At 43.9% G+C, this 20163-nt stretch overlaps 1 protein-coding gene across 1 annotated transcript in view; it reads left to right on the top strand.

The window, feature by feature from the left end:
• The window catches only part of KIF5B (kinesin family member 5B), a 2669048-nt gene that overhangs the window by 1255830 nt on the left and 1393055 nt on the right, over window positions 1-20163 (top strand). The window contains exon 12 of the mRNA XM_044066703.1: window positions 48-229. Within this exon, the coding sequence (XP_043922638.1) occupies window positions 48-229 (182 nt within the window). The remainder of the gene's footprint in view (window positions 1-47; window positions 230-20163) is intronic.

Raw genomic sequence — 20163 nt, 5'->3', positions numbered from 1 at the left:
CTAATGGTGAGCTTGCCAACCGTGTGCATTATTTTTTCTTCTTCAAGGTGAATCTGTGCCTGTGGAAGAGCGGTTTGACAAAGATAAAGCTAATCTTGATGCTCTGATAATAGACACTACTACTAATAACGAGAAACCAGCAACTACAGTTGGAGTTAAATTGTCTGATGCTGAAAAAGAGAAATGTGAAGAAGAAATTGCCAAATTATACAAACAGCTTGATGACAAGGTATGTTCTGCATTTAATATGAAACATGTCCTCTCTCATGTTTGAAATGCTACTGTTGCCATCTATCCCACCGGATTGGGGTGGCATTCCCAACTATACATCTAGCAATATGGATAAACAAGATATGGAGTGTTTACTGTAGCTAATTTGTTATCCAGGAAGATTGGTAGTTATTATAAACATCATATATATCACCTCACATGGAGGCCTGTAGCAATGTGATTTGAAATGTGTAACATTTGGGTATTCAGGATGGACACACATTGAAATCGGTTTTCCTGAATATGCAAATGGCTCCTGATGGAAGAAGTCATATGTAATTTTAGTCTTTTGTTTGATAAATTGTTTAACTGCAGCCAGATTGGAAGCCTCTCTCTCCAGGTAATTGTCTGAGAACTGGAAATTATGGATTTTAAATTTGATTTATTCCTGACTGTAAGTGGAACATCCAGGAAAAATTAATAGATGAACTGTGCTATGTTTTTGTATGTTATAGAAGTTGTCCTGAAATCTGGCAGTATATTTCAATTTTGAGAGGGAAACTTGAATACTGCAGTCGTGACAAAATTTTTTTTAGTTGCTTTTAAGTCAAGAGATAACCTGCCTTGTCTGTTCTTCACAAGACCACAAAGTCCCACTGAGTGCAATGATGCTTGTCTAGTGGATTTAAGTAAGTAAATGATCCATACTCACCGAATTTACTGAGTTGTATAGTTCATTAATTTGGGATAGAATGTTTGCGCTATTAGCGTTGTATTTATTTCATTTGTTTTGTTCACCGAATTAGTCTCACTAGTTCATTGGCCTATTTTCATGGGAGATCGACAGGGTATTTCAAACTGACTAGGGGAGGTTTGGCCAGAGTACCAAGGAACTTCCTTTACTCCTTACTCTTTTTGATAAATGCCATGGGATCTTGTACATTCAGTTGAGCTACTAGTAACTCTGACAGATGAGACATCTGTTTAAATCCTCATCCAAAGGATTTCACACTCAGAAGTGCAGCCAGCATTTTATGTTGCACTGTGTTGTTAGTATTAGAAAATGAACCCAAGCACTTTGTGTGGAAATGCAAACCACAGTCTTCTGATCTTCAGTATCCACAGCAAGTTTGTTGCTGATCAAATAAGAGACACGTTACTGAATTGGATCTGATGCTGCAAAAAGTGATATGTGCAGAATGTGCTAAATTACTTAGCACAGTTAATAGATCAAAACTCAATAAATCTGTTTGATTCAGTGTAGGAATCAACAGTAGCTTGGAAGGAGTACCAAGTAAAATCTGTCCAAAACCAATATTTGTTAAACAAGTAAAGAAGACTTGGTTTAAAACTCATGGTCTAAATTTCACTGCATTCAGTTTCTAGTCCAAATAAAAATGAAGGTATCTATGTCCGTATTTCTCAAATAAATCTTTCAGTCTTCTCAGTAACTATACTTAATACAACCGAATTAGTTTGTATAACAATGCACACAAACTAAAATATTGTGCAATTTTGGGGCAATATTACTTTAGACAACACCAAACTTTCTCTCCAAATTCATGTGATAGTCTCTCATTTGAGTTGTGTTAAGTCATGTGTGAACTAGATCATGTTCACATTAATCTACAAGAGCGGCAGAAATTGCTGCTGTTTAATTTAAATCTGAGGGTTTCTGCCGTCTAGATTTTTTTCCCCAGTTGCCGTTTATTTTCTTGGCCTTTTATTGTGATAACCAAATGGTTTCTTTGCACCAGTAAGGCTTGTGAGAAGGTTTATATGGGCAGATGTGTGTCCTAGACTTACTTTGGAGAGAGTGTTATTACCTAGGAATCTTGTCGATTTGGGTGCTATCAATTTAGATCTTTATGCATATGTCACCAGTATGAATTTGTTGGCACAGCCGGTGGTAAGTTCCTAAGGTATTCCATGAAAACATTACTGAGTGATACAAGACGGACCTCAAACCAGATAGTTATGTTTCTCTGGTGTTGAACCCCAGCAGGTTGAGTTCCATAGGTGTTTCTCCATTTGAGTTTGATGCACTACTGTAGTTTAGGTATAAAGTAAGAGAGGGTTGGCTGTGGGTCTTGATACCAGTAGATGAGGAGAGATAAGATAAAGTAAATAAGAACTTATTCTGTATGTGAGGATGTTTAGGCACCAATTTGAAACACTGGCAGTGATTCTAGGATGTGGAGGATACTTCATACCTACAGACTTTAAGAACTATGTTGTAGGTCTCTGGTGATTTACTGAGTGCTTAGAACTGTCTTGCTTGAGAGTAGCAAGATGTGAAGTTTTTGGGAGGGAGCAAGATATTAAGGATTAATTAGATGCATTATAAGTGTGTGGTCAGCAAATGCAATCCAGAGGCACATACTTGGCGCTCTCAGACTTTAAGCATTTGACATGTCATTACTGGGAAAGTAAGTCCCATTCTCAGTGGAGGTCTGGTGAGTAAAGCTCCATACGACATAATACAAATTGTATACATATGATCATGAAAAACATATAAGTAGTAAAAGAAGTTACAGTAAAATTATACGAATGAGATCAAGAAAAGAAAAAGAGCACGATCACAAAAAGAGGCAAAAAAGTGTGTGTATATGTTGGCATGCGCAGGTATTAACTGGGAGAGTAGAGGAGTTTGTAGAGAGCCGTTACAGATTTCTGATGAGATAGGTAGTTAGGGAACCACCTGAGTGTTGTATCACACCCAAGTGCAGGCACTTTAGAGAGTAATTTTGAGAGAGAGAGACTGGGTTGAAGGGTTTTGAGAGGTCTTAAAACAGGGAAGTTATCTCTAGCTTTGTTATCTAAGGAGGCAACCAGGGCTGCTGTTGTGCTATGGTAAGGGCAAAAGGCATGTTGGGTAGAAGATGGTAGATTTTCTTGAAGAAGCTATTGTAAAATTTGCTGATGTATGCACTTTTCTAGAATTTTAGAGAGGGAGGGATAAGGTATCAATAGGCCTAAAGACCCCCCCCCCTGGAGAAGTTATCACATTTTTGAAGAAGTATGATGTAGTAAAATTTTCCAGAGAGATGAGACACATGATTCAAGAATGATTCTATTGATCAAGGTGGAGACTGAGTATGTAATGGAAATAGCTGCAAGCTTTAGATATTCTGTAGGTAGGTTGACAACGAAGGGTGAACAGGGCTTGAGCTTACTGAGTTAGGTGTTTTATATGTAAGATGGAGACTGTTTATAAGGAGAAGAGGTTTATCGGAAGTGGGAAACCTCCTCAGGGCCTTCATGAGTCTGTATAGGATTTTGTGTTAGAGTAGCATTCGAGTCTGTAAAATGAGAGAGTAATTTATTAGCAGTTTTTATGGGAGAGTTATCTGGGCTGAGGTTGGGGGCAGTAGGATTTCCAAGGTGTAAGCTTTTGTTAACAGAGGACCAAAAGTTCTTGTTTTTGTGTGGTTTATTTCTGGATCTAATTAATACTGTTTATCAGCAGTGACTTGAGTTTTAACAAGGTTACAGAGATACTAATAAGTTTGAAAGTGAGGAGATTTGGTTCTTTGCCAGTTTCGCTAAGCTTTGTTTCCATTGTGCATGAGTACCGACTAGTGTGGAATAGCCGGGTAGTTTGGGTGGATTTAACACATTTTCTTCTGATGGGGTCGAGCTTTTTAGGGTACCGAGAAATAGTGAGTTGAAGAACAGTATCATCCAGTGATAAGCTCTAAAGACTGAACCAGTTAGGGACTGAAGAACATTGCTGAAAACATTGGGTATCTGTCTTTTTCATCCATTCTTCAATCGATGGGGTCTCTGATCAGACTTCGGCCACTACTAAAGACTAGGCTCCCGAGCTCATGTTCCACCCCTTACCCATTATCCTCCAATCTTTCCAGAACTAACTCAGATTTTGTTTGCCACTTCAGTGAATAAATGTAGTCTACTTTAGTTTCCCTCCAGTAAGGGTAGTTTTACAACTGCTGGGATCTGTGGCAGCTTCCATAACTCTAGTACCCCTAGCAAGATATTACATGAGGGTACTATAGTGGAAACTTACAATTTAGTGGTATGTAAGACAATAGTCCCTCTCTGCTCCAATACAAACTACAAGAATTTGCAAGGAACATGTTACCTAGTGGATCACTGCAAAAGAAGTTTCACAGAGCTACTCTTTTTATCCTCTCACTACCCACAGCCATAACAGCGACTACGGAGACTGTTTATAAGGAGAAGAGGTTTATCGGAAGTGGGAAACCTCCTCAGGGCCTTCATGAGTCTGTATAGGATTTTGTGTTAGAGTAGCATTCGAGTCTGTAAAATGAGAGAGTAATTTATTAGCAGTTTTTATGGGAGAGTTATCTGGGCTGAGGTTGGGGGCAGTAGGATTTCCAAGGTGTAAGCTTTTGTTAACAGAGGACCAAAAGTTCTTGTTTTTGTGTGGTTTATTTCTGGATCTAATTAATACTGTTTATCAGCAGTGACTTGAGTTTTAACAAGGTTACAGAGATACTAATAAGTTTAAAAGTGAGGAGATTTGGTTCTTTGCCAGTTTCGCTAAGCTTTGTTTCCATTGTGCATGAGTACCGACTAGTGTGGAATAGCCGGGTAGTTTGGGTGGATTTAACACATTTTCTTCTGATGGGGTCGAGCTTTTTAGGGTACCGAGAAATAGTGAGTTGAAGAACAGTATCATCCAGTGATAAGCTCTAAAGACTGAACCAGTTAGGGACTGAAGAACATTGCTGAAAACATTAGGTATCTGTCTTTTTCGTCCATTCTTCAATCGATGGGGTCTCTGATCAGACTTCGGCCACTACTAAAGACTTGGCTCCCGAGCTCATGTTCCACCCCTTACCCATTATCCTCCAATCTTTCCAGAACTAACTCAGATTTTGTTTGCCACTTCAGTGAATAAATGTAGTCTACTTTAGTTTCCCTCCAGTAAGGGTAGTTTTACAACTGCTGGGATCTGTGGCAGCTTCCATAACTCTAGTACCCCTAGCAAGATATTACATGAGGGTACTATAGTGGAAACTTACAATTTAGTGGTATGTAAGACAATAGTCCCTCTCTGCTCCAATACAAACTACAAGAATTTGCAAGGAACATGTTACCTAGTGGATCACTGCAAAAGAAGTTTCACAGAGCTACTCTTTTTATCCTCTCACTACCCACAGCCATAACAACGACTACGGATGCCTCTCAAATAGGGTGGGGAGAGCATTACTTTGAAATGATAGTTCGAGGCACTTGGTCTCTATTGGAGGCCAGTCTTCACATCAGTGTCCTAGAAATGAGCAGTCTTGTTAACATTGCAGACATTTCTAGATGCTCTCCCTCCAGGGATGATTGCCATCCAGACAGAAAATATGTCCATAGTCTGGTACATCAGCGAACGGGGGGGGGGGGGGGACAAGGTCTTATCCCCTATGTTGAGAGGCAATGAGAGTTTTTATCATTGGGCGATCACGTCTGACCACTTTCTTTTGGCAACGCATATTCTGTGCAAGTCCAGCATGCTAGCAGACAGATTGAGCAGGTCTGGCTTTCTCCCCTCACGAGTGGTCTCGCAACCCTCTGGTAGCAGAAATGATTTTCCATCAGTGGGGCCAGCCATGCTGCTGTTTGCATGTAATGCTGTCCTTTTCATTCATCCTGACTTATGGGCCTAGATCTGATCTTAGGATCCAACTTGGATGCATTTACCAAACTTCATATCCAACTTTTGAGCTCTTCCCTCTAGCCCTAATGCCCTACTCCATTCCTATTGCCCCAGATCTCATTTGCTGCTTTTATGGTTAGACACAGGTTTTGCTCTCGAGAATAAGGTAGAAAGTTTATTTTTGAAATTATCTCAGTTTGTCTTAACATCTTACATTCTTTAAATGTTAAAGCTTAAAATTTTCATTTGTACCTCTCACTTAGCTTTGCTGGGCATTAGGAATAACTTTTTTTTCTACTACTTTTTTAGTAGTCTTTTGTATCATTGTTGGCATTCTCTTTTCCTTTTAAGCAGGATAATTCGTATTACCATAGTTGGAAACCATTTATTTTTTCCTTTCTTTGCTCTACTATATAGAAAAATGTAGTATACTTTAAGTTCTAGTTTTTCTCCTATAGCCTTTTCCATGCTAACATGTCTGAAAAAATGATGGGTTTTACAAAATGCACTTCTTGTGGCCATAAGATCCCCAACTCAGATGCCCACAAGGAATGCGTTTATTGCCTTGGACCCGACCATTTAAATATGGTCTGTATGTTGTGCTTTACTTTCATTCCAAGAGTGTTCAAATCAGATGTTCATCATGTTTCACTGTTGCAGTCATTACTCTTGGGTTATCCTGCTGGCAGGCTAACCGCAGTCGGCCTGAATTCCAAAGTCTTGATCCGGCGTCGGTTGCTGTCACTTCTTCCCTGACGTCAGTGCGCCAGGGGTATAAAAGATGCAGCCGACACCATTTTCTTCAGTCTGTCTTGTCACACGGTGCCCGAAGCAGAAGCAGTTCGCAAGTGACTGTCGACTCCTGAAATTTTCTTGTTCGAATTTCAGATCTGAAGTCTTCATTTAAAGCTAAGTACCCCATTGGGAAACTTTTTTCTTGCTCCAGACCGATGTCAGAAAAAGTTAATTGTATTTCTTGTGGGAAGAAAATACCTCATAAGGACTTCCACTCTTATTGTATTCCTTGCCTAGGGCCCTGATTACGACGTAGCTAATTGCAGATTTTGTGCTAGATTTAACCAATGCACTATTAAGCGTCGGTACGATTTTGCTTTTCATTACTTTGGCCGAAGATTTAATTACACTATGTCGTCGGATAGCCATCCGACTACTGCAATTCACAAGAAACGCAAGGAAAAGGACAGGCATCTGAGGTCCAAAACTGACGAGGCTTCTTCTAAGCCAGTCGCCGGTTCTCAGTGAGGTGCTTTCGCAGCCCCTGACGCCCGCTACCTCAGAGCCGCAGGCCACTTCCAACTCCCACGTGGAGCAGACTAGGCCTCTGGAAACTCAAGGTATTGGACACTTGGAAAATATTCCCTCAGATGGGTCCGGAGCCGCTGAGCAGGCATTGGCTTCGGAGGATGTTTTCAGGCCTACACAGTTATATATAAAACCGACTACAGCTTCAAAGGCAAAGACTAAAGCACCACTAAAGCCAAAGAAACAAGTGCAGCAAGCCCATGGACAGGCCTCCATGCCTACAAAACAGATGGTAAAAATGGCCGAAGACCTAATTACTTTGATCAGGGGTTCCTATCCTCCTCCTGAGAAGAGGCCTAAGCAAGAGACAGAATATGAATCTTCAGCTCAGGTTTCCATTTCCTCTGACACCTCTTCTGACCAAGAATTCTCTCTCCCTCCCTATGAGGATTCCGATGCTGAACAATCTATCCCTTCAGCCTCCTCTCCTGAGGATTATTCTTTTGGGGAAACCCTGCATACCATGAGGGAGCACTTACACTGGGAGAGCCAAGACTACTCAGAATCTAAGAAAAGGCTTAGAGATTTTCTTTTACTACCTCAGCACAGGCCTCTTGCTATCCCTCCCGTTTTAAACATTGTAGATTATGTATTTTCAATGTCCGGCCTGTCCCCTGACTCTTTGCCCCCTGCACCTTTTAAGCCAGACAGATACTACATGGTTCCAGATTCACATAAATTTCTTTATAAAAACCCTGCTGCTGACCCAGAAGCTATTTCCCAGGGTCCCAAAGGGGTCAAGGCTTCGACTGCAAAAAACCCTATCCCCTCTGATAGGGATTCAAGGACACTGGACAGATGGGGGAAAAAGGTTTACACTTCTGCTACCTTGGCTGTGAGGGCTTTAAATTGTCAATTTCATATGCTTAAATATCAGCAATACTTATTGTCAATGCTTAAACAGAACATGTTAATTTCTGAATGTGCAGAAAACAAGGAAATACAGAATTTATTGCATGCAACTGAACAAGTGGGAAAGCATACTTTGCAATGTGGTTTTGATTCTCTGGAGGCCTCTTGCATGGCCGCTGTTACGGGTACTGTCATTAGGCGAAATGCTTGGTTAAAGGAACAGAATCTGCCTGATCATGTTAAAGCAAAATTATTAGATGCTCCATTACAGCATGATACTTTGTTTGGTGTTAAAGCAGAAGAGGTGTTGAAGAAAATGGAGGACAAAGTGAAATCTATGCAGACAGTTAAGGATTTCTTACAGGTGCAGCCACCCAGATTTAGCAGGAACTGGCCTACTAAGAATTGGTCCTTTCCAGTGTCAAACAGGCCACAGACAGGCTGATACAGACGCCCCAGAGGCAGATCCCAGCCCCAAGGCTCATACAGGCCTAAACAATGGGGTGCTTCTACCTCCAAAAGCGGAGAAGACAAATCACAGCCATACAGGAAACAGTCCCAATGACTTTCCTCTGCCAGAACCAAGCGCTTATCTTTTGGCAGCCCCCTTAGGGGGAAAACTAGCACTTTTTTTTACAAAATTGGCACATGATCACCCAGGACAAATAGGTCTTGAACATAGTGTCTCAGGGCTACAGGTTCCATTTTCACACCCTGCCAAGGGCAAAAGGTATGCCAGACCTGCCACACAATCAATGGGCAGAGGCACAAAAGCAAGTTTCATCCCTCATGGACATGAAGGCCATTCAGCGAGTACCACAGCAGGAGCAGGTTCAAGGATTTTACTCAAGACTTTTCTTGGTACCCAGAAAGGATAAAGCCTGGAGACCAATACTGGACCTGTCTATTCTAAACACATTTCTGGACGTTCCAAAATTCAAAATGTTGACTCTGCAGCAGCTACTGCCCATGCTGGGCAAGAAGGCTTATCTTGTAACTTTGGACCTAAAAGAGGCATACCTGCATGTCCCAGTCAGACAATCTTGCCGAAGATACCTTTGATTCATAGCTGGCTCAATGCACTACCAATTCTCTGCACTGCCCTTTGGCTTATCTACTGCGCCCAGGGTCTTCACAAAATGCCTGGCAACATTAATTGCATTTTGCAGACGAAGAGGAATTCAAATATATCCTTACTTGGACGACTGCCTTATTCAAGCAGAGAACAGGGACATTCTACTAAAGCATCTACTGTTTGTAAAAAGATTACTGATTTGCCTAGGGTACACAGTAAAAGAAAAGAAATCAAAACTAGTACCCTCTCAAGAGATAATATTCCTGGGTGCAAGCTTAAATACAACTGCCCAGATGGCTTATCTCACGCCAGACAAACAAAGGCAGCTGACTTCTTCAAAATGCTGGCAACAAAGACCCAGTTATCTGCAAGAAAAATTCTGCAGGCTTTGGGCTTCATGGCGTCCTGCATTCTGCTAATTCCATATGCCAGACTGCATATGAGGAAACTACAATGGTATCTAAAAAGTGTTTGGCCTCAACATTGCCACAGCCTGGAAACATTAATTGCTCTCATTCCCTGCCTGCAACAGGAGTTTCGATGGTGGGCACAGGCCTATCACCACAACAAGGGACAGCCATTCACCTTACCCACAGCCAGGCAAGCACTAACAACAGATGCATCAGATTATGCCTGAGGGGTCCACATTGCAGGAAAATGTATTCAGGGCACATGGCCCACAAGCCAGATGCATCTTCATATCAATCAAAAAGAGATGCTAGCTGTTCAGAATGCCCTGACAGCTTTCAAGGATCTACTTCATCCAGGACAACAACTGATGAAGACCGACAATACTACAGTCATGTGGTACATAAACAAGCAGGGAGGCACACATTCCTACCCCCTCTGCATACAAGCCATGACTTTGTGGGATACAGCATTGACTTATCAAGTTCACCTGCAAGCACAATTCCTGCCAGGAAAAATAAATACTCTGGCAGATGAACTAAGCAGAAACCTCAGGGATCCCCACGAGTGGAAACTGGATCCACAAGTCTTCAGCATAACAAGGAAATGGGGATGCCCAGACATAGATCTATTTGCCTCTACTCACAACTGCCAACTACAGAGATTCTGCACAAGGACTTATCACAAGCAAGCATGGAAAGTGGATGCCTTATCCTTCAGCTGGAAAAACCTAACAGTATATGCCTTTCCTCCACTACCTCTCCTCCCCAAGGTACTCCTAAAGGTCAGACAAGCGAAGCCAAAAATGATACTGATTGCCCCAGACTGGCCACGCCAGCACTGGTACCCATTCCTAAAGAACTTGTCTCAAGGTCCAGCCTGGACATTGCCTCATATTCCTCACTTACTGACTCAACAAAACAATCAGATCCTGCACAGCCAACTCAGGACCTTAAATCTGGCAGCATAGCAGATAATATAGCCATTTAGAACACTCCTCTCTCCAAAGCTGTGAAGGATGTTATTTTGGAGGCCAGAAGGCCCAGTACCAGAAAATCTTATGCAGAAAAATGGAAGAGATTCTGTGCTTGGAACCAGGCACAAGGAATTGACACGTTTGAACCAAATATTCCTCAGATTTTACAATACTTAACTGAGATGCTGGACAAAGGCCTATCCTTTTCATCAATTAAGATTCATGCCTCTGCCATTTCAGCCCATTACAATACGGAACCACCTAACTTTTCTCATCCATTAATAAGGCAGTACCTCAGAGGGGCCAAAAACATAAGACCTCCAAGGAGAGCACCATTACCTGCATGGGATCTCAATTATGTCTTGGAAAAACTCACACTGCCTCCTTTTGAGCCAGCCTCAACAGCTGATATAAAATTCTTATCCTGGAAAACAGCTCTGCTCCTAGCAATAACCTTTGCAAGACGAGTCTGAGTTACAGGCACTCACGGCTGTGGAACCTTTTTATCATTTTCCATCCACACAGGGTTTCTCTGAGGATGAACCCGACATTTATGCCTAAGGTGGTGTCCAGTGTGGCCCTTAACCAAACCATTCACTTGCCTACCTTTTATCCAAACCCACAAAACAAGGGTGAGAGACTTCTGCATTCTTTGGACATACACAGCTATGCTTCTACTTGGACAGAACTAAAGCTTTCAGAAAGACTGAGCAACTTTTAGGGCATATGCTGCACGATCACAAGGAAAGGCTATCTCAAAACAGACTATTTCAAAATGGATAGGCCATTGCATTCGTTTCTGCTACTCACAGCATGGCAAATCAGTGCCTAAGGGCATTAGGCCACATTCAACCAGAGCAGCAGCCACTTCAGCAGCCTTCCTCAGAGGAGTACCAACCAAAGACATCTTAGAGGCTGCAACTTGGAGTTCAGTGCACACTTTTACAAAGCACTTCCTCTTAACTCTCTACTCTAAATCCAGAGCAGGCTTTGCCGCTGCAGTTCTGCAGGGCCTTATAGCTTCTCCTAATCCTATTTAGCCCAGCCACCCATCCTCAGCTTTGGGATTCAACCCAAGAGTAATGACTGCAACAGTGAAACACGATGAACATAGTACAGTTGTGTACCTACCATAAATGTAGATGTTCGAGTGTATTCACTGTTGCAGTCCAGGTTACCCTCCCATCATCCCCCTTTCTTTTGCTGGGTCTTATCTGTACTTCTCTGTTCTATACAACCTATGTGGTGTAGTTGCTTGTAGATGAAGGAAATGTTTACTTTAGTGCATGCATGTTTATTGGCATAATGTATTTAGCCTACCCTTTTAGGGGCACCTGACATCTGGGGCAAGAAAAACGGAAGAAAATGGCATCAGCTGCATCTTTTATACCCCTGGTGCACTGACTTCAGGGAAGAGGCAACAGCAACCGACTCTGGACCAAGACTTTGGAATTCAGGCCGACTGCGGGTAGCCTGCCAGCAGGATAACCCAAGAGTAATGACTGCAACAGTGAATACACTCTAACATCTACATTTATGGTAGGTACACAACTGTACTTTTCTTTGAAGCTCAAGAGAAGTTCACATATGTCCTCAAGATCTTCATCAAACCCTATGGAAAAAGTAAGAAAAATCATGGATTTGACATCTTTGGATCCGAAGTCTCCCAAAACCATCTTCAGATCCAAAGGTTTTGACTCCATTAGTTCTCTCCTTGATATGTGACATCCACACCGGATCCTAAAACCTCAGATCTGAAGCCCAGTGCATCTCATAGGAGCCATACTCCTAAATATATGGTCAAACCTGTTTTGCCCTACTTGCCTGCGCAGTTGTTTCTAGAAACATTCTAGGATTCCTTCCTCAGCATCTTCTAGGTCCTCCAGAAGTTTATCAGAAGTGGTTGTGGATAGGATAATGTGAAAATTTCTCAGAGCTCAGATCCAGATGGGAGTCCTGCCAGCTCCATCTACTGCCGGATCCGTGACTGTGCATTCAAAGTCCATTTTATCTCCTCCTCCTAGTTGACCCGTGGTTTAGTTGCCCTAGGATCAGAGATCCCCAAGAGGCTCTGTTTTTGACCTGAAGAAAGTTTGCTCCTCCACTCCAACTACTTCCCTGTCTGGTTTTGCTCCAACACCCATGGATCAGAATGGGACTTGGAGCCGAAGTGTCAGCATCTGATCTGAGGGCATAGGCTCGGCTCGTTTTGCTGAATCTATCCTTTCTCTTCTGCGGTTCGGCCCTAGACAGTTTGGATCCAATTTTCCCCTCGAGGCTGTGATCTGGAGGTGTCCTTGATCTAACCTCCTTGGAAGCTTTGGCTCTGAGAGTGCAGGTCAGGGCTTCTCCTGGTCCCTCTGCCGTTGTTGTTGTGGAAAGGACTTTTTCCTCTCCAGAGAGAACAGTCTTCTCATGCTTAGGATTCTACCCTTTTTCTCTCGTTTCAGAGTTCTAAGTCAGTCATATCTATTCCACAGGGATAGCAAGTTCCAGAAGAGCAACTTCCCTTCTTTCCAACATCTCTGCAGAACATCCCACAGAAGAGGTGCCGCGGAAGAGGACGTGTAAGAGAAGAGACAGACTTCCCCCATGGAGTCTCACATGGAACACACCGATTTGGATGGAGAGGGATCCCCCAGATCACCACTGGATGACATTTCCTTTGAAGATATTTTAGAGATCCTGAAGCAGAAAGGAGTTGGTTGTCTCAAATCCTCTCTACAGAAGAACTGGTTTTCTTGGAGGCTTTTGGTTGTGGCCTGTCAGTCAAGTCCATCCCCAGGTTTGCCCTGACAAGTTTTTGGCCCCACCTGAAAACAGACCCAACTGGAGCAAAGGAGTCCCAGTTGAGGCTGTGGTGGAGGAGGCAGCCACCAAGAAAGAGCTAGCAGAACAGAGCTCTTCTGTCCATCCGCATAACAGCGAGCCCAGCTACTTTTGCTCTGAGGTCACTTAATTATCTGGCACACTTTACTAGGCTTCAGAAAGATTTGACTAAAGGACTATCAAATACCCGAGTCCATGTCTGCTGAGGATTTCAAAAGGGCTTCCTCTCAACTGGCCAGTCTTATCTATATCAAATGCTTCAATGAGATTAATCTCCCACACAGCTGAAGGAACCTCACAAGCAGCTGGTTCAGACATTGCCATAAGGAGCTACACCTGGATGCTTCTATGAAACTTTTTGGTGTCCTTTAAGATATCCTTTGATCTGATTGTCAATTTTCATTTTATTCTCTATATGGGTTCAGTTCTAAGCATCGGAACTAACTCTGCCATTATTGCAGCTTGCACTGGCCAAAAACTCTTGAGATTTATCCTTACCCAGAATGCTTCTCTCCCAATTATCTGAGATCTGATTTGCTGCTTTCTGTGACTGATGCATTTGCCGTCGCCCTCAAGCTAAGTAAATTTTCAGTTATAGTTTTTCTATTTTTTTCAGTCTGTTCATAACTCTCTTGCTAGTCGATTTCCTTAAAAACCCTACCCACTGTTTCTGTCTTGTCTGAGCATTTTCTCTCCCTTTCTTTTCTTTTCTACACATTGGTGTAATCTCGTCTATTGTTGATAGACTTTCTCCTTCTCGTTATTACTTGTTTTTTCTTTTTCTTTAAAAAAAAAGAAAAAAAAGAAAAATACTGTTCAACAGTGTCTTCAGTTGTGAGATGATTCTTTTGCTTCACTGTGTGTACAACTGTTTTAGTTGACTGCCTTTTTTCGCCATTGCTGACCGCCTTTTCTTCATCTCCATGGCAGATGAATCAAAGGTCCCATCTGGTTTTAAATGATGTCAGAAATGCGGACCCAAGATACTAATATCAGTTAACCACCAGATGTATGTCTATTGCTTAGGCCCTGTGCATCTGCAAGAAGACTGTTCCATATGTCATGGTTTCAGTCACAGGGCACTTGCAGAAAGGAAAAATAAGCTAATCCTTAAAGGTTTGATACCTTCAGCCTTCAGCGAAGCTGCATCTGGACCAAAGAAAACGAGGAGCAAGACTGTTATGTCTTCCCCTTCTTCACAGTCATCCTCTAAAATTTCAGACAAGCCTAAGAAAAGGAGTCTGTCAGTGCCTTGTACACTGTCAGCACCTCCTATGTAAAGGTCAAAGTCTTCGGTTCCGTCAGTATCTTTGGAACCATTTCCATACCTAAATCTCCTGTTCCGAAGGGTCCTGTGGAACCAACAGTATCAACACAGAAATTACCAGTGCAGATGTCTACCTCAATACCAACTTCAGCACCGAGTTTGCAGTCTGATGAACCAAGTATTGTCACTCTTCCAAAAACCTCATATTCTCCCTCAATTGATCATTTTTCTGTTTGACTACCTTCTGTTTTTGGAGAGACCAAAATCACTGTCTATCATGTCCATACGTTCCACCAGAAGTTTAACTGAAGATGACATGGAGAGGCTGGTGAATAAAATACTCTTGGTGCATGGATTGTCTTGTACCTCCTCAGTTCCACCCCCATTGGGTGTTGGAGCTGAACCTTCCTTCACTCCTCCAGTTTTTCCTCCTCTGACTTCATGTGAAGCATTAGAGTCTTTGGCTCCGAGCCTCCTGGTGCCAACTACGTTGGCTCCTGAATTGTCCGCATCTTCAGAACCGGTTTTTGCTCTAAGGTCTACACCCCACTCAGATCTGGAGACCTGTTGGGGTCTAGTTTGTCCTGTTGGCTGCAAGGGGCAGGAGTTGACTCCTATTTTTTTGGAGCCTTCTCTGCACCTTGGGGCATCGGCAAAGATCAGCTCAGCTCTGGCTTTTGTCTCGGCTCTCTCGTCAGAGCAGGAAGTGACCATGGTTCTGAGGCAGTCTGTCTCGCTTCTGGGCTCCCTTCCATCTTCAGAGGGCCCAGGTTTCGAGACAATGGAGAGAGCTCTGACAGTCATCAGACAGTTTACTTCTACATCTGAGCAAGTATCTCTTTCCTCCTCATGCCCTGATATTCATCCTGCACTCCCATTGGGCCAGCGGACGCTGAAACCTCAGGAATTCCAGATAGCAGTTCTTTCCTCTTTTGATATCTCCCCAGACCACCCCACTGAGGAGGTCGCTAAGAAGAGAAAATGTAAGAGGAAACACTTGAGTTCCCCAGAGGAATCTATCACTGAAGACACCAACTTCAATGAAGGAGAGGGATCCCCAAGGTCACTCCCTGATGATGTCTCCTTCGGAGACTTCCTGGAAATACTGAAGTGGAGCGGTGACTGGAAGTCCAATAATCCTTCTGAGGAGTCTGTGTGCCTGCAGGCTTTTGGTACCTGACCATCTACCTCTTGGGCAACTCAGCCCGCTGCCGTGCGCATACATTTTTCCCCTCCTCGGCGATTTTTCTCGGGGAACCAGAAAGGCAGTGGAAAGATGTGGTTCAGAAAGTCCCAATGGCCTTTTCAGGACACACTTGGCGGTAGTTCCCTTAGGGGCAGAGGGGCAACTTTAATGGAAGACAACACCCACGAGGCAGAGGTGGCCTGCAGAACCAGGGTTTCAGGGATTCTTTATCAGGAAAACCCTGGCAGCATTCCTAATAGAGGCTTGATTGTCTTCCTCTAGGGGTAGTCTTAGTGGGGGGGGGGGGGTCGCTTATCCCTGCACCAAAATGCCTGGCTACAAAACATTTCCGATAGATGGGTGCAGAGGGATCATTTTCAGGAGTTATTTGGTTCCCTTTTCCCTGTATGAAAAAAAATCCCTGATCCAACCAGTCAGAGGGAAAAAAACAGTTCTAGAAATCCAAAAACTGCTAGAAGAGAGTCATCCAAGAAGTCCCACCAGACCAGATAGAATCCAGAACTAACTTAAGATTCTTTTTAGTGCCAAAAAAGACAGGGGACTGGAGACCAATTTTGGATCCAAGTGTACAGAACAAGTCAGTTCATCAACAAATTCAGATGGTCCTGGTACAGTCCATATTTCCATTTCTGGAAAAGAACGACTGGATGTGCTCATTACATCTTCAGGACGCATATTATCTTATAAAAATGGACAAAATCCTGAAGGTTTCTCCGCTTCTGTCTGGGAGCCAATCACTACCAGTTCAGAGCTCTGCTTGTTGGCTTTGCCACAGCCCCCAGGGTGGCCACCAAATGTATGGCGGTAGTAGCAGCTCACTTGAGATTACAAGGATTCAAAGTGTTTCCGTATCTACACGATTGACTCATTACCACCCCGACCAGGCACTGATTGTTACAAGTGAGGGATCATGTACTTCACCTCTGTTGCTTTCTGGGAATAATTGTAAATTATAAAAAAATCAAAATTGACACAGAATTTAGAATTCATAGGAGTGCTCCTAAATACCCAAACTTTCATAGCTTTTCTTCCCCCTGTGAGGTTACAGAAAATACAGAAAATAAAAATTCGGGTCCAGAAGATCATCTGCAACAGGAAAGTTAGCTCTCTTACAAGCACTAGCCTCCATGGTGACAATAAATCTGGTTCCCTTAGCAAAATTTCACATGAGAGTACTACAATGGCTGCTAGTGTCTCAATGGTCAATGTTAAACCAGTCCATGTAGGATCTGATCTTGATCACCAGTCTTTGCAAGAAAGATTTAGCATGGAGGATGCACTCCAAAGACATTCTTTTAGGCCATCCCTTTGTCCCACCACAACCCAAAGCCATAGTGACGACAAATGTATCCCATTAGGGATGGAGGGGGATTGTCTGGGGAAAGTCTGTCCAAGGCACTTGGAGCCCTGCATAGGTCAGCTTGCATATCAGTGTCATGGAGTTAAGGGAGGTGCTTTTAGCATTGCAAGCCTTCAGACTGATGTCCTTCAAGAATGCAACTGGAGTCCTGACAATATGGGTTGTCCTTCCTCAGGCAGCCCTTCGGTCTGCCGGATTCCAATGTCTGAGTCCGACGTCGGCTGATGTCGCCTCCTCCCCGACGTCAGAGCGGCTGGGGTATAAAGGCATCAGCCGGCGCCATCTTCTTCAGTCTTTTTTGCCACGCGGTGCCCGAAGCAGAAGCAGTTCGCAAGTGCCAGTCGGTCAGCTCCTGTGTTTTCAGTTACCGAAGTCATCTAAAAAGCTAAGTACCCAGTTGGGGAACATTTTTTCTTGCCTGAGCCGATGTCAGAACAAATTGAGAAAGTTAATAATTGCTTGTCTTGTGGTAAACAAATACCTCATAAGGGCTTCCATTCTTACTGCCTCCCTTGCCTGGGCCCAGACCACGACGTCTCAGCCTGTGCTGCCTGTGCTTGCTTTAATAAGCGCACTCTCAGGCGCCAGGCAGAATTTGCCGAAAACTTTTTTGGCGAATCCTACGCTTACATCATGCCGTCGGAACAGCCGACAGAACAAACTACCAAAAACGTAAGGACCGGGACCGACACCCTCGGCCCACATCTTCTACCGATAGTACTCCTAAGCCCTCCGCGAGTGCTTCGGTCCCTTCGGAAGCGGTTATTCTACCGCTCCAGGCTGACTACACCGCATTAACACGCTCTTCGGCCTCGGAGCCTACACTGGTGCCGGTTGTTGATTTTCCTCCAGAAACCGAAGTTCTCGATCTACCCGACACCAATCCTGTTGACAAGGTTACCCCTGCACGTGGGGCAGCTAGGCCTCCTGTATCCATGTCCATCAAGGCCTTTGCATGTGCTAAGGCCGCCAGCCAGGCCAAGGCCCATCCTAAGCCTACCTCACAGGCCCCTTCTTCTGATAGACAGATCATGTCTCTTGCTGCAGCTCTAATCTCTCTTATCAGGGGGTCTCAGCCCCATCCAGACAGAGGTTCTCAGCCACCTGCAGAAAAAAGGCCTAGAGCTGAGCAGGCAGACAACCTCTCCTCAGATGAAGCCTCTGGGGTTTCAGAGCATTCAGATACCCAAGAACGTCTTGGAAAAATTAACTCTTCCTCCTTTTGAACCAGCAGCATCTTCAGAAATGCAATTCCTATCTTGGAAAAAGGTTTTCCTGTTGGCAGTCACCTCAGCAAGAAGAGTCTCGGAGATACAGGCCCTCATGGCAGTTCTTCCTTTCCTCATCTTTCATCAGGACAGAGTTTAAGGACCGATCCTTCCTTCATGCCTAAAGTGATATCCAGAGTGTCTCTAAACCAAGCAATTCACCTGCCTACTTTCTTTCCTAATCCTCAAAACAAAGGGGAAAAGCTGTTGCATACTTTAGACATTCACAGGCAACTACGCTACTACTTGGACAGAACAAAGCCTACCAGGAAGTCTGACCAACTGTTCGTAGCCTATGCTGCTGGGGCACAAGGAAAGGCAGTTACCAAGCAAACTGTCTCAAAATGGATTGGACACTGCATCAGATTCTGTTATTCTTTCCATGGAAAAAGTGTGCCAGTCAATATTAGACCACACTCCACCAGAGCTATGGCCACATCCACAGCCTTTCTAAGAGGAGTGGCTACAAAAGATATTCTGGAGGCTGCTACATGGAGCTCCGTGCATACATTTACCAAACACTACAACCTGCCATTATACTCCAGATCCCGAGCAGGCTTTGCTTCGGCAGTCCTGCAGGGCCTTCTAGCTACACCATCTCTTGCTTAGTCCTACCCACCCCCAGCTTGACTATGGTATTCAACCCATATGTCAGGACTGCAGTTGCATTCTTGAAGGACATAGTACAGTTTTGTACCTACCATAAATGTAGATGTCCGATAGATATGCAACTGCAGTCAGGTTTTCCCTCCCTCCTACCCCTCTGTTTTTTCCCTTGGGTCCATCCCCCCCCCTTTTTTCCTACAAGCTGGGGTTATCTGTTATGGTGTATCTGTTTATTACTGTTGTGCATTTCTGGATTTTTTGTTTATCCATTCACAAAATTTAGCCTTCCTTGGAGGGCACCTGGCATCTGGGGCAAGAAACACTGAAGAAGATGGCGCCAGCTGATGCCTTTATACCCCAGCTGCTCTGACGTCGGGGAGGAGGCGACATCAGCCGGACCCAGACTTTGGAATCCGCCGATCAAGGGCTGCCTGAGGCAGGACAACCCATATGTCAGGACTGCAGTTGCATATCTATCGGGCATCTACATTTGTGGTAGGTACAAAACTGTACTTTCTTCCTTCTGGAACAGTTGTGATTCAGACAGACAGTGGTTTGGCACGTCAGCAAATAGGGAGGAACCAAATCCTACCCCCTATGTTGAGAAGCTCTGAGTGTGGCAATGGGCAATCTCTTCCAACTGCTTTCTGATAGCTGAACACATTCCAGGGACTTCCAGTGTGCCAGCAGACAAACTAAGCAGGTGTATTCTTCTGCCTCTTGAGTGGTCTCTCAATCCAAAGGTGACAAAATAATTTTTGTCTATGGGGCCAGCCTTGCTACGACATATTTGCTTCTCCCCTAAACAAGTGAAGCAACTATTTTGCCCTGACCCCCCCCCCTTTCTGGGGGAGTTCCCGAGAGATGATCTTCTACACACTTGGCCCTCTGGGCTGCTGTACGCCCCCCCCCCATTTCCCTGAATTCCAAAACACCTACAAAAGGCAATCACGCTGAAGAGCAAAGTTATCCTCATTGCACTTTATTGGCCTCAACGGATACGGTTCCTCTTTCTTTGGCCTTATCTGATTCAACAACCTTGTATTCTGGACCCAGTTCCAGATCTCCTGTACCATCCAGTGGTGGTACTTCATCTGAACAATGTGAACCTCAAGCTGAGAGCTTGGTTTCTCCAGTTCCATTGATA

Source organism: Protopterus annectens, chromosome 3.part1, assembly GCF_019279795.1.
Source record: "Protopterus annectens isolate FY-2018-M chromosome 3.part1, PAN1.0, whole genome shotgun sequence".
NCBI classification, from domain to species: Eukaryota; Metazoa; Chordata; order Ceratodontiformes; family Protopteridae; genus Protopterus; species Protopterus annectens.
Note: the sequence above shows the minus strand (reverse complement) of the source record. Positions and strands in the feature narration are given on the sequence as shown.